This window comes from Carettochelys insculpta, chromosome 13 (assembly GCF_033958435.1).
Source record: "Carettochelys insculpta isolate YL-2023 chromosome 13, ASM3395843v1, whole genome shotgun sequence".
NCBI classification, from domain to species: domain Eukaryota; kingdom Metazoa; phylum Chordata; order Testudines; family Carettochelyidae; genus Carettochelys; species Carettochelys insculpta.
Window position 1 is genome coordinate 23,394,411 of NC_134149.1, and position 15,580 is coordinate 23,409,990.

The 15,580-nt window shown below is 44.1% G+C and overlaps 1 protein-coding gene across 2 annotated transcripts in view; it reads right to left on the bottom strand.

Annotated features, from left to right (window-relative positions):
• The window catches only part of ZC4H2 (zinc finger C4H2-type containing), a 41,077-nt gene that overhangs the window by 21,070 nt on the left and 4,427 nt on the right, over positions 1–15,580 (bottom strand). Inside the window, exon 1 of one of the 2 annotated variants that reach the window (XM_075007880.1) lies at positions 2,120–2,353. The exons of the other annotated variant lie outside the window; for it this stretch is intronic. Within the exon in view, the coding sequence (XP_074863981.1) occupies positions 2,120–2,172 (53 nt within the window). The 5' untranslated portion in view covers positions 2,173–2,353. Of the gene's footprint in view, positions 1–2,119; positions 2,354–15,580 lie in introns of those variants that run through there. 2 annotated transcript variants of the gene reach the window in all.

Below are 15,580 nucleotides of genomic sequence, written 5' to 3' on the forward strand. Positions count from 1 at the left end.
CTCTAGAGCTTGTGATTTCTTATCTGGTCTATTTTGGGCCAAAACTAACATGTTTTATTATTCTCCTGATCTGTCTCATTGTTAAATAGGACTGGTTATTTGGTTTACAAGGATTCTTAGTATTTCACAGATCATTTAGATTTCATAGCCCTTTTACTTACACCAAGGCCAGTAACTACAGCAGCAAAGTCTGTCAAGTTAAATAATCACAGCTAAATTCACCTTGGAATCAAAAGACTGAGTGTGCTTGATGTTCCCAGATGCAAAGTATTGTGACAGCCAAGCAGATAATTGATCAGCTATTTAAATCCCATTTTACAACAACCAAGTCTCAGCAGAACTGTAACTGGCTGCTAAAAGATCATTCTGGCAGTTCAGCATAGAAGTTTCAGAGCCTCAGCATCAATCTGGCACATGTTCACACTGGTCTGTCTTCCATTATGTACATATTGGTGTGCTACACACAAATAAATTTTGGCCTGGTCTTGACACCATTATTCTGGTGAGCAACCTTTCCACGAGGAAGAACTTGGCCCTTGCATTTTATGTTCATTTACTTCCATGTACTCAGATGGGATTCCAACGAGGAGATTTTGTTAATGTTATAATGACTATAAAACCTATAGTAATTGAATTGTTACTTGTTCTGTGGTTTGATTTCAGTTTCTTTGTCTCAGTCTATTAATAGGGGTTTGAAGTTGGCCATGCTAGTGTGACATTTTTTATTCTTTGTTTTATTGACTTCCCCACCCCACAGATAACCTCTTCTGTTTTCCTGATACAAAAATACAAAACACAGCTCACCATAATGAAGAGCATGGTATACATTCCTACAAATACTCCCATCATGGCTTTTTGTTCTTCCTCCCCGCTGCTTTCAAACTCATTCACAAATAACCAGCAGTCCTGTAGCACCTTAGACCAACAGATTTATTAGGTCAGGGGCTGTCATAGGCATGACCCACTTTTTCAGATGATTGGACTTTTCTTATTAAATGCCTTTGCTGCTAAATGCACACAACTGGGGCAGTGAAAAGAACAGCATGTTCATGAACAAAAAGATGCAGATGGGTTATTTAAAGCCAAATAAAACAATCCACCCTGGTGCAATGTATTGTTGCTTCTGACTCTTCCTGAAACATGTCCTGTGATTCACTCTTTGAAGGCCACTATGTAAAAATTAATGGCATATTGGATTGCACTGAAGAGCAGAGAACCCCAGCTGCCTGCCTTGCTGGTAAACCTCTTAAAGGGAAGGAAACAGCAGCGGTAGTGCCATTGTGTCCCAGCTTCATCATCATTCCATCCCTTTGCCCCAATTATTCTCTTAGAGGGCCACAATAAACAGGAAGGGAACAGGGAAAAGAACATCACATCTCCACACAACACCCCTAACTCCTCCAAATAGGGGTGGGGGAGGAGAAGTAAACTGGTAAAACAGATGTCCCACGATGCAGTTTTTTTCTGTTCTATCCCTCCCTACACCCTCAAATACTTCCGCAAGCCACCACACTGTTGCAATGCATTACCACCCCAGGCATTAGCTAAGCAGACACTTTTGCAGAGTATTTCTTAAATAATTCTAGACAAGGCATACTGTACTTCCCAACCCCCAGCTCCCTGATTCCAAAGGAGCTGCTGTGCCCTGGTGCGTATTTGGCTCCAGTACGTACATTATATTCTGTAATTTTCACCCCCTGCGCCCATCAGACATTTCCTAGAAGTACTAACCAGAAGCACGTTAGGCATGGATGAATTTAAAAAAAAAAAAAGAAGAAAAAAAAACCTAAGAATGTGCAGGAGTGAATAATAATGGAAAAAATCCCCGCTTTTAAACAGATCCCCAGTTGTTATTCATATTACCACCTCCCTCCCCCTGCTCATTTTATTACTGAAGGCTAATACCCTGGAAATACAGAACAGTCACCACCCTGTGATGCGCGTTTCATTCAGCATATGCCTCTTCTCCGACTTTAACACATCCCAGGGTTTTTCGTTGTTGTGCGTTTTTTTATTTTATTTTCTAACAGAACAACGGCAGCTTCACATCGGTGTAACTCCTTCAAAGAGAGGGAAACCAGCCTCATGTAAAAGTGATGCTGCACAAAAGAAAACATACCTGATCTCTTTGATGCTCTCCAGTTTGCACATGATTTCTTGCTCATCAGCCATGCTTTTCACGCCAGTTGAAACCTCCCGTGATGTACCAAATGCCAGCCCCCCAAAAACAAAACAAAACAAAAATCAACCCATACAATAGACACAATGTAACCACCCACTCCAGGCACACGGACTCTGAGCCTGTGCCGTAGCATCTAATGGGAACTCTGGGAGTTAGAGTCCAGTTCCTTATTGCAGCCCAGGCATGGGCAAGAGGAAAGACTACAACGCCCAAAAGGCAGAGCACAACTTTCTGACTCCTCTTCCTGCAGCCACACTTAAAATCAATTTGTCACGGCTAATTATGTCAAAGGTTGCTAGTCGTGTAAGAGAGCCAAGTTCCTCCCCCCGAGGGCTTGGGCTACTGCTCTTTTAACTAAAACGATGCAATGACCTATAAATGCCTAGTGAGAGCCGATTGGAAAATGCCGTGATTGGGATGAAAAGCTAAATTAAATCACCCGGGAAAAACTGCTCCAGCTATTTTGAGAGACCTGCAGTTTCCTGTTTGACATTTTAATTGATGCTGAGTTGTCCAGAGATATGCAGAGGCTTTGGGGTTTCTATCTCTGGGCTTTTGTTTTGTCTCTGGGATGAGACCGCAGACAATAGAAATGCCATAAGAGAAGAAACAAAGCACAAGTGTAACCTTTCTGGTGTTAAAAATGAAGAGTCAGAGCTATGCTCAGGCTCCTTTCCTCTGTGGATCTCCAAGAGATTTAGAGACATTCATGAGTTAGACTCGCTCTCCTGTCTGAGACAGAATTGCTTTTGTCTGGCTTCCACAGTGTGTCATCTGCTGCGTAGAAAGGGACAAAGACAAGGGCTGACAGTTTTCAAACCTAGATGTTTTAGGATCTTTGGAAAATCGCACCCTGTGTTTTGAAGAATTTATGACCTTGGCACTAGTGGATTCTTATCTGAGGGTGGAAGCTCACTGGCAGGGCTGGTGAAGTAGGGGTATAGTAGCCACTGGCTGGGCCTGGATAGGTCATGGTCCCATCACTTCTGATCCAGGCTCACCCATCCCAGTCCTGGCTGTCATCTGGCCCAGGCATAGGGGCTTGCCCCTCTCCATTTGGTGCTCCAACTGGACTCTGGTAGGAGGGTCAGGAGCTAGACCTTCCCCATTTGCCTGGTGTGCCTGCCAGGGAGAGGAGTTGGGGGCTTGTAAATGCCCCGACCGCACTCCCCAGCAGGAGTGCCAGGCGGGGAGGGGAAGCAGAAGGAGTAAGGCCCCAGTCTTGCTTCCCAGCTTGAGGCCTGGAAACAGGGCAATCGCCAGTGTCCCAACCCTGCTGGGGGCGCCAGGCAGGTGGAGCAAGGCAAGCCCCAGCCCTGCTCTCCGCTGGGAGTATCGGCTGGGGGTGTGGCAGGCCTCTGAATCCTGACCCTGCCGAGAGCTCCGGCGTGGGGGGGGGAGAGATTTCCCTCGGCAACATGAGCCCCTCATAGGCAGAGCAGGACAAGCCCCAAGTGCTGGGTGACGTGTGGAGGCCCACACATTTATGGCTTCCCCCTGTTCTTACAGGGCCCCTGGCCAGCGTATCTATCCCTCCCTCCCATAAGGCCAGCTGGAGAGGGGAAGAGGTAGTTCTGTTGCTGCTACCCCCATCATTGTCCTGAAGTGGCCCACACACTTGTCCCATCCTCGCTATGCCACTGTGATGCCGTGAGGTCACTCCATGCAGTGTGCATTATAGGCTCAGGGCCTGGACAGGCAATAGAGGGCCTGATCCTGCAGAGAGCTACTAATGAATGTAACTTCGCTCACATTAGTACCATGAGCGAAAACAACAAGAAGTCCCATGACACCATATAGACAAAGATATTTTTGGAGCAACTCTGGCCTTCCCCTTGATTGGTACTCCCTTCTTTTCAAAAACCTGAATATGTAAGAGCTGGCTCTGTAATCTCCAGTACCTGCATCTGATGAAGTGGGTCTTTGCCCATAAAAAGTTTATGCTCCAAAGTAATCAATTAGTCTATAAGGTGCCACAGGACTTTTCATTGTTTTTGCAGGTACCCCCTCTGATACTTGTCACATGAGTAAAGTTAAACAAGTGTGTGTTTGCAGGGTAATGAGGAAGAAAATTCCAAAAGTTTTGGTATAAACATAGCAAAACCAAATTACAGCAAGGTGAAGGGGTTTGCCCAAGCTCCCATAGCATCCAGAGGCAAAGGTTAGGACAGAATTAAGATCTTTATTTTGACAGGCCAGTCCCTAATATGACAAACCCAGTCATCATCTGCTCGTTTGCTGCATAAAGCCTCAGCTTTAAAATTGGTTCCCATCACTAACATCCGACCCAGACATTACTGAGTGAAAGCATGGTTGTCCACAAAGCATCCTCCAGAGCAGGGGTCAGCAACCTTTCCAAGGCAGAGTGCAGAAATCTGACCTCTTGAGCTCTATGTATGGTCCGAGTGCCAACAATACTTTTCAAAATCACTAATAGTCTCACTTGCAACAGCTTTATTCATAAATTAAGATGCAGAGAGTCACTATTTAGGTGGGGGTTGGTAGCATTAGCTGGTCTTTCATTAATCCACAGGGAGCATGGCTTTGTGCAAGCTCCCGGCTGCATGGGGAAGGAGGGGCAGGGCTGAGCTCCCAACTCGTGTGCACCCGTGCTGGGTGTTGCTGACCCCTGCTCCAGACAATAGTGGCTTCACGGTATGATGCATTACTGCTCATCTTGGAAATCTCTCCTGGAGGGTTATTTTTGCATGTTTTTGGGCAATGAGTGAGCAGTTAGGCTCAATCTTATAGAAAGAGGAGGAAAGAGTTGTAATGACTACCTCAGTAAATCTGAGGAAGTTATAATTAATTAAAGAATTATAATGATTCTTCACTAAATCTGAGGAAATGGGTCTTACCCACGACAGCTCATTACCTAAAAAATAAACTTGGTACTTTTTAGGTGCTACAGGACTGTTTGTTATTACTGATTACCTTTGATTTCTTTTGCATTAATAATTACTAATTAAAATTATTTTCTTGGCATCTTCACAAATATTAAAAAATTGAGTCTCACAATATCCTGTGAGGCCAGGGGTGATGCCACTATTTTCCTCATTTTTATCAATGAAAGTGAACTTCACACCCAGGTCCCCTTGAATGCTGGAGATGTTCAGCCATGTATCCAAGCTTTTCCCAAGTTGCCATAAGACGCATCTTCACTCATTTTGCAGGCGAGGAGATGGAGGCACAGTAAGTTTAAGGGACTTATCCCACCCTGTGCTGTAAGTCAGTAGCAGGACTGGGAGCAGAACGTAAAACATCTGATGTCCACGCCCTGATCCAATTACTAATCAAGCTACCTTTTGGTGTGTGCTTTGAGATATTTTAATATGATATATATAATGTAACTTATTTAACTGTGATACTGACTTGATTTTAGAAATGGATCCCTCTTACTGAGTAATTGCACTTTGCACTTTTTCTTCTGAAGTCTTCATGGTGCTTTGCACAAGTGTAAAAACCTAAGCCAGAGGGCATCTCTACATTGCAAAGAAACACACATAGCAAAAACTCCCTAAGCTTGGGTTGACTGACCAGGGCGTGTGCTAGTGAGCTAAAAACAGCAGCACCAACATTTGGACTGAAGCTAACACTTGGGCTCTGAAACCTGAGGGCTGGAGGAGCATCTTGGAGCCAGGACCCCAGCCTGAGCCTAAATGTCAGCACTGCTGTTTTTAGCTCTATTGGGCAAGTCCTGCAATCCTGAGTCAGTTCATCCAGGTGCTGAGACTTGCAGCTGTGGTTTGTTTGCTTTTGATTTTTGCAGTTCAGAAAGACACAAAGGCTAGAGGTTAAGACAGTGTTTCAAATCTGATTGCCTAAAATTAAATATATATGAATCCGGATTTTCATAGGTGATGAGTATCCACATTTCTCACTGCAGGAGCTTTGAAAACTCAGCCACTTATTTTGATACTTCACTGTGGATTTAAGTGTCTAACTTTTAGCCATCCAGAATTGAAAATTATGTCCAACCTGGAAACTGTTGTACAGTTATGGAATCACAATGGGTAGCCTGGTGAGTGTTTGAGCTGCAGTTGATCTCTTCTGAAGAGATTGATCTGTGTTCTTATGGAGTCCCTGATGTATGTGTGTCAAACTGTGCTAATTGGGAGAAATATTGACATATATAAGCCAGCAGCACAAGGAATGCTACAAAGCTCCTGGGCACACAGTTGAGTTGGAATTAAGCCACAAAAGAAATACCACCTGATGTCTCTGTGCAAATAAAATGCAGTCTGAAATCAGTGGGCAATAGCCAATAACAAAGAAATGCATTGGAAAATTGGGCATGGGAGGTGTGAATTTTACACTTCCTTGCACCAGCAAGGCTGCTTGAAAGGCAAGGCAGATCCACCCTTATAAAAGAGGTGGATCTCAGCCCTCTTGTGCGTCCCTCACCAGGAAGCAGGTGGTGCGTTCAACACCCACTGAGACTTTCTATGAGGTCTGCCAATAGGAGAGTCTCCAAAAAGCCTATGAATATGTGCTGATTGCACTGAACACACTCCTCTGCTCAGTACCACCTTATGTGGGAGCCCCTTAGAACCCCGTGGTTATTGGGGTTGCAAATATTTGGACCACCATCACCTGGAACATTTTAATCTTCTATCCAGATTAACAAAACAAAAAAGCAGTCAAGTAGCACTGCTTTTTTTGTTTTGATAGTATATAGACTAGCACGGCTCCCTCTCTGTTACTATTCAATATCCAGATTAAATGTGGGATATCAGTGTGTGTGATGTGGGACCAATCCATCAAAACCCATACCCCAAGTAAGGAGTGAATTTAGACTGCTGAGAATAATTAATCTTTGGAACAGTTTACCAAGATTGGCAGTGGAATCTCCGTTACTGACCATTTAAAATTAAGATTGCTGCTCTACTGGTTATTTTGAGGAAGTTTTACAGGCAGTCAGATGAGATGATTCTTGTAGTTCCGTCCCTTCAGGCTTTGGAATCTATGAATTCCATGAAAGTTTGACAGGTGACAATCTAGTCCTCAAAGCTGTGGCAAGTCACCAACTTCAGCCTGAGCTCCACTGATTCCGGTCAATCATGACATTTCTTAAGCACGCAAGGCTGGTATCTAATCTCCACACATTGTAGCTTTTTGTTACCCTCTTTTTAAAAGGAAGTAACTTGGAACTTAATTCTGAATTCTTTATATACTCTCAGGCTATGTCTAGACTATCTGTTGCTATTTCAGGATACAAACTATGTATCCCAAAATAGCAACTCTGGGGTAAAATGCTATGCTCAAAATAGCAGCAGTATTTTGACTGTGCTGTTCCATTTCCGCTACATCTTGTTGTGAGAGGGGTATCAGAAACCTCAAAATAGCACCTTCTTTTAAGCCTGGGTGCCATTTGGATGGCACCAGGTTAGAAATAAGGAAGCTCGAAATAATTGATGCAATTTGTTTTGTGCAGGTTGCGTCAATTATTTTGAGCTATGGCTACAATCTAGACGTAGCCTCACATCCTAGTGAAGTCAGCAAGAGTTTGGAATAAGCAAGAAATGGATTAAATGGGATAAACAGAAGTGGATCTTTTTAATGGCAAAAATCACTTGTATTCATCATGCACAAATGGGCTGAGTGGTTTCCTCTCTATTTTGTTTGCTGTCTTCTCCAATCAGCTGTTACCTCTCTGTAGCTCTCTGCAGAAAATAGCTCTTTTTCCAAGGGTAGTTCAGCCATTTCTGTTTGTCAGGCTTGGCCCTTTGGAGCAGGGATCCCATTTTTATATTTGGCATTGAAATGGTGTGCACACTCAGAATGCCATAACACAAACATGAATCTTACAAATTAAACTGGTGATATTTTAATGGTATAAATAACAGACTGATTTTTGCAAACTCTCCACACATGGCAACTCCCACCGACTTCAATGGGAGACCTGCGTTGTGACAGGGAACAGTACTATGTAAACCAGGCAAGATGCAGCCTACAGGCCAGATTTGTCCCACCAAACCTTTCAATTCAGCCCACAGCTCACCCCACTGCCACCCTCAGGGAGGGAGCCATCTCACACTATTTTAAGCATCTGGCTGGTCCACATGGCTTGCAGCACCAGCCCAGGTGCTTTGTCTGTTGCCCCCACTCCCAGCACAATCTCTGAGCTCCTATTGACTGGAAACTGGCCAATAGGCACTCAGACAGTGCTGGGGGTAGGGGCAGCAGGTGAAGCCTCCTCTCTCCACACCCCCGCACTTTGCGTAGAGTTACATGGAAGAGCCATCCATTTTGAGCCTGGGACTGCAGCAGGCAGGGTCCCACAGGGTTTCTGACTGGGAGTTGCCTAGGTAAGTGCATCCTGGCCATAGCCTGCCTCTCGCACCCCAGTCCCTCCCTCCCCAAACTTCCTGTCCCAGGCCACCACCCAAACCCTCTGCATCCACCCCTTGCCCAGGTGACAGCTCCCTCCCAGACCCTGCACTCCCTCCTACACCCCGTTCCCAAGCCAGAATCCTCTGCTGCACACCTGCCTCCTCCTGGACCACACGCCCCATCCTGCACCCCAGTCCACTAACCCAAGCTCCCTTCTGCATCCAGCCTCCATCCCAGACCTCACATCTTCTCCATAGGAAAGTGCAGCCCTGGGCCACTTTTTAAAATCTTGGAGTGGCCACACATCAAAAATTATTGCCCAACCCTGGCACAAACTCAGAAAGTTTTCCCCTCCCTCAGTCTGGAGTGGAATATTCAACAGCCTTTGCCTCCTGAGCTACGATTTCCATACACTTCACTCCAACTCACTGGTTTAGATAAAGCACAAACAAGTTTATTAACTACACGAGAGATTGTAAGTGATTATGAGGGTTAGCAAACAGATCAAAGCAGATTAGCTCATAAACAAAGAAAAACACACACTAAAATTAGAATAGACTGGCTATCAATTAGCAGTGTCTCATTCTAGAAATTATTCCAACAGGTGGCAGATTCTTAAGGAGCAAGCTGCACTTGCTCAACAGCTTGGAAGCCCCACATCCTTTATACACAGGCTAGAAATCCCTTCAGCCTGGGTTCAGCACTTCTCCTACTTTGATCTATTTTACTCAGGTGTTTCCAGGAATCCTCTGGAGTGGGCAGTCAAAAGGCACCAGTGATGGACCTGATATAGCTTTAGCATATTGCGGGACCCCTTTGTTTCAAAACTTGGTTCCCACACCAGTTTGCTGAAGAATACTGACATCCCAAGATGGAGTCTGGAGACAGGGTCTGGTCACGTGTCCTTGCGGCATTATAGAAGCCATTGCTTACAGGCTGTCTGGAGTGTTCTCAGGAAGGCTCACCAGGTGGGAGATAAGCTTCTCCTAAGGCCTATTGTTTTCCCTAATAGCTCATTACCCAGAGTGGCCCTTCCCAGCCAGCTAGTTAGACTGAAAGAATCTTGTCTAGTGGGTGTTACCCAGAAATAACTATGTTTGAAACACGGAGATGTACATAGGTGACTAGTGTGGGGACTCCATGGGGCGGGGGAGGAACAGCTGTCACATGCCACACTCCCTCTCTGACCCTGCACCACCCATGCCCCACTCCCTCCTCACCCATGTTCCACCCATGCTCTGTCCATGCCCTGCCCCATTCTGTCCTTTTCCCCTGCTCTGCCCCTTCCCATCTCTTCCTGTGGAAGCACCCTACCACTTGCAGTGGGTGCCGGGGCATTGCCTCTTCCCCTGGAGTGGCAGGGTCTGAGAGCAGCACGAGCGAAGAAGCTCACACTGCTTGTGGGCCATGCTGCTTTGGGGGAGAGGAGGACCTGCTCCTACACTCACTGGAAGTGGTGCTGTTGGTAAGTACAGTGGGGGGCACCACTGGACTACTGGGAGTGCATAGGACACCCTGTGCAACCCCATGCGTCACCTCTTGGTATGTAGTTAATACTTCATAACTTCAGATGCAAAAATGATATATGCATACCAAGGGGAGAGTCATTTAGCGAATCGTAACTTTTCCAATGACACCTCATGTGACTTACATTGTACAAAATGTATTGTAATTATGCTAGAATCATAACATAATATTACTATGACAAATTTGCAGTTCAGTATCCCCCTTTTATTTTTCATTTGCTTGTTACTAAAGTCAAATTGAGCTTTGAGGCTGACTATACGGGGCAGGCAGATGCTTAGAATAGTTAGAAAAAACAACTGTTCTTGGGGTGTATTGGTGGAAATTAGCATACACGTTACATTTAATTTTGGAAGGCTAGGAAGTTATAAATTATTATAATACAGATGATGTTAAGTAAAATAATTATAACCTAATCACTAGCTTTTATATAGAACTTTTCATCTTTATAGAGGACGTAAGTATCAGTATCTCCCTTTTACATGGGGAAAACTGAGGCACAGAGTAGTGACACGCTCAAAATCAACTAGCAGGAGGAGTGGCAGAGCTGGGAATTGAATTTTTTTCAGCACCGAGCCTTGTTTTTTCAAAACACTGAGTGCTCACAACTGCCATGAAATAAAAGGAAGCGGTAGCACCTCTGAAATTTCAGGACTGAAGTCGATTGTAGATATGCAATTCCAGCTGTGGCAATAGCATAGCTGGAGTCAACTTATCTACAATCAGCTTACCTGGCCATCCTCGCTGAGGAAGGTCAACAGGAGAAAATCTCGTATCAACCTCCCTTCTATTGTTACTCTGTGGTAGTTTGACTTCATGTGACCCCAACGAGGTGCGCAAAATTGAATCATGCAAGATTGACCCTGACCATGTTGATCGCACAGTAAGTGAAGATGTACCCTTAGTAGGTATCCGTATTGCCAGCACCTAAAAGGCCAAGTCAGACCAGCATCCCACTGTACTAAGCACTTTATAAACACAGAACAAAAAGATGACCCTTGCCTCTAAGAGCTCAAAGGCTGAGTGCCAGACAGGTGGGTACAGGAGACAGACAGGAGAGCACCAGGAAACCATGATACAGGACTGATCCATGCAGTAGACAGTGATCTCAGCACACCATGGGTAAGGCTAACCAAAAGGCAATCTTTGTCCAATTTTCCAGTCTCAAAAAGACAAAAGATGATTATAACTAATAATCTAATCATTATTCATTATTGTTAATAATCTACTTTTACAGAAAAGGAAAGTTAAAAATCCATATTACACTTGCAGATAACAGCTGCCCTCTCATCAGTTCAGACGGGCAGTCAATTAAGATATGACTATGGAAACTTACATTATTAGCAAATATGATTTTGTTTTCAAGTCTGCTAGGAATCTTCAAGGTAATAATTCTGAGAATTCGTTTGCAACATGCAAATGTAATTTCTTTAAATTCACTCCTTGTAGGCATTGCAGAAGAAGAATTTCTCAAATAAGAATGAATATATAGCATTTGTGAATTGCGGAGCTGCTTTGGTGATTCTGATCACTATTTAAAAGACTTTCCCTTAAGAAGCCGCTGTGCCTTTTTCCTGTGCAATTAAAAAAAAAAAAAAGGAGTGGGGGTGGAAATCTTCATCATGATACATTTTTCATATAGGGCTGGGATATTCAAGGCCTGGTCCTCCTCCTCCTGAAATCAATTGCCAACCTCCCATTGGCTTAAATGGTGTAGGACTGGGCCCTTCACGAGCCGTTTGTTCAAAAGAGGCAGGTTTCTTTGATGCGTGATATAAATAGATGAACTAATTGTTTTGAGGGCGTAGAAGGAAAGTTAGCGGCAGTGGGCCAGCCAGTCTCTCGTTGCTAAGACACTGAGGGAGCGAGAGCAGTTGGGGTGAGGGAAATACAGGAGGAGAAGGAAAGATGCCATGTAAAATATGAGGCATAAATGGTGAGAACCCCACTCTCCTAGTAGGAAGGATAATTATTCTGATTTTTTTTCTCCAATTATGAGCTAAAATTTGGAGGCTGGAAAATTAAAATCACTGACTTTGCAGTTTCGTTGTTCACTAGTGGTTTCAAAGAGATTTTAAAAGACATTCATAAATTGTGACAAAATACTCCCAGATTCTGAGAAGTGCAAGGAGTCTCCTCGTTAGAGACTGTAACAGTTTCCATATCCATATTGAAAAATAACAAGCAAAAGCTACCTGTTTGAAATGGCGGTCAGGTGCTAATGGACGTTGAATTGACTGTAATGTTTGGCTTCATAGGTGCTGTCAGACTGCACCTATCAACTCTTTGGTGCTGACCCTTCGCTGGACAGGAGCAGGTATACTTCTAGTGCTCTATAAATAATATCCAAGGGATAAGTCCTGTAGCTTATATCCAGGCAAAGCTCCTGCTGAACTTACGTCGTAGAAAACCCACAGATGTTAAAATTAATGCATTCCATTTGTTGGTTTTTGTTCTATTCAGGTTCATATATTGCATGTGGTATTGCAGCTTCTTCCAAAAATGTAGTAAGTGTCATCACTAGCATCTGTCATGCAGCAGTTCTTTTTTAAACGCTTTGTTGCCCCAGAGGAGAAAATCAATGTGGGAATTTAACATTTTTGGTTGTATTTCATTAACGCTCACATATGTGGGCTGTACTCTGTGTGTATACTGGCAAGAGCAAAGTCAAAGAAGCATGGCTCGCACTTTGAATGAAAAGTAGTGTGATTGCAGGGTTCTTAGATCTAGCAGGACTTCATTATCCTGAGGGAGTCCATTCCACTACCTTGTGTGTCTGGCTGTCCTGTGAGACTGTTCAAGAATGCCTCCTAAACGGTAAGAGCTGGGACCTCCAAATTTGCTATGCAGCTGCTTCTTACAATAACATAAAGCAAGATAAGGATTTGGTTGTGCCAGGACAATCCAATGTGCCTAGAATTTGACTGTTTCCCACAAAATGGAAAGGGAGGGGCCTGGCAGGAAGGACAGTTATACTGCAGAAAGACCACAGGAGAGGGACAGCAAAGGGCTGGAAATGAGGGCCAGGACAGCTGCAGCGCCATTGGGCTGGCAAGGGTGGAGAAAGGGACAGCCATTTACGATATATTTCAGAGAATTTATCTGAGTGTCTGTCTGTCCCACAGCAGGGGGACATGGAGCCCTCCTCTGGCTGTGCCCAAGCGACCATGGACAGGCACTTCTTACCTGACCTCAATTTACTGTGGTGAGAGACGGATGGGGCTTTCCTCTGTCCCTGGTGCAGCCTGCATACTGAACCCCTCATCCCCAGAACAATGATTTAAATTAAAGGAAACCAAACTTGTTTGAGTTAAGGACCTGAGCCATGCCAGGTAAATCTTCTAGTGCTTAATAAACGTCAGGGACAGGTCAGGGACTCTGTGAATGTTTGTTTATGGTGTGACTTGGTGTGCTTGGGGAAGCCCTCACTGGACATGCCAAGTTAGAAAGGTTACTCCAGAGGTAACATGTGAAAACGTTCGCCTGCTAAGCCCAGGGTTGTGACTTCAATCCTTGATGGGGTCACTGAAGGATATGGGGCAAAAAAATAGGGATGGTGCTTGGTCCTGCTGAGAGGGCAGGGGACTGGACTCAACGGCCTACTGTGGTTACCTCCAGTTCTATGAGATGCATATCTCCATATAAAGGTAAGATGGTGAAGATGCACATGCCTTTTATAGTCTTTTGCCCTGTGGCTGATACCACCTTTGTCTCAAACACAAACTGCCCACACCCTGCTAGAAAGCCTTAGCGTTCAGTCCATAGGCAAGGCCCTACATACCTTATTCAGTCATAAGACATGCCCCTTGCCTTCTCTCATTGAGTCAGTTGAATAGCTGATGGCAGTTGATTGGCCATCAAGCAGGGTAGGACATGCATCATTAAACAATCTGTGGGTGTCACCAGAAGCCTAGCACGAGTATCAGTAACCAAAAATACCAAAGGCAATGCAAACATATAAATGAGATTGCAGCTTACAACACTTCTGCAGCTATTTAACATGGCTTCTCTGGCATAACTCATTGCCATTCTGCAACATTGATATTCATAATATCCTAAAGTGTCCCTGAAATTCCATACAGCCTCATAATCTTCAGGCCCCACTTGAGTTCACCAGTCACCAAAGGCAACGTCTGTTGTTTTAACACTTTTCAGACTTTTAATAAAAGTAACCATGACTAAATCTTAGCCTTAGTTATGAGATATATTCAAAAGACCAAGTAACTTGTGCCTCTCAGGTTTATTAATATGATTACAGGAAAAAGGTATCATACGATATCAGTCTCTGAAGAGCAGTACCATACAGGGATGTTACATTCACGTTATGAAGAAGGTGTGCTCTCCTAGTTACACATTACAGCTGGAATTATTTGTGTGATTTTACAACACATTTCTTTGCACATCACTTAAATCCAACTCCTCAGTTTGGTCCGGTTCCCTAACTTGTTATTCCGCTCCTTTCTTGACTTTGTTTTGCTGATTAAACATTCGAGGTACTGGTGCATGAAGGTACTCCGTTAACTTGCATTCAGAAACGAAATGAATGGTTTTTGATTTTGATCAAAGTTTCCTATTTGCTTATGTCAAATGCTTACTTCAGCAAATTCAAGATGATATGTAATGCTTGCATAAATGAACAGGATGATGGTATCAGCCAGATTAGGCTCTATCACTGTTATAATATTTGTGCTTAATGTTACTGGTGCTTGATGCAGCTATATCTTGCAGATAATTAATATTCTTAATACTCTATGCCTGGGTCTACATGGCACAGCTTTCCTGGCAGATCCATGCTAATGAGCAGCCTCAAAATTGCAAATGGCTGCTCATTACCATGGTCACGCAGCTCATTTGCATAACCATGCGAGAGCTCGGTCTCGGCAGAGGGGCATGCTGGCAGTAAAGAGGCCTTGTGGACATGTCCCGCCAGCAAAAAGCCCCTCTGTCAGCAGACCCGTATGCCAGCAACCCCCTCTGCCAAGACCAGGCTCTTGTGCAGCTATGGATAATGAGCCGCAGGACCATGCTAATGAGCAGCCATTTGCTATTTCGAGGCTGCTCATTAGCATGGATCTGCCAGGAAAGCTGCACCGTGTGGACCCAGCCTATATTTATATGCTAGCCCGCAAATATTAGTTAGTATTAATTTAATCATCATTTATACAAGAATTTTCGTAATTAACTACATAGTATAAGCAAGGAAGAAACAGTTCACCAAAGTATTAAGCCTTAGTGTTCTGTCCATAGGCAGGCCCCTACATACCTCACTGAGTCATAAGAGCTGGTCCAAATGACATTGAGATCAAAGGCTAGATTTCCCTTGGCTGCCGTAGACTTTGGATCAGGCTCTAAATAAGTAGTTCTGAACCTATTTGCCATTGTGGACCACAGATACAGCTCTCTATGGCTGTGTCTACACTTTCATTCCTCTTTCAAAAGAGAAATGCAAATGAGGGAAATCAAAAATGCAGATGAGGCACTGATTTCCATATCTCTTGCTTCATTTGCATAATCTTTTCAGAAGAGTGCCTTTTGAAAGGA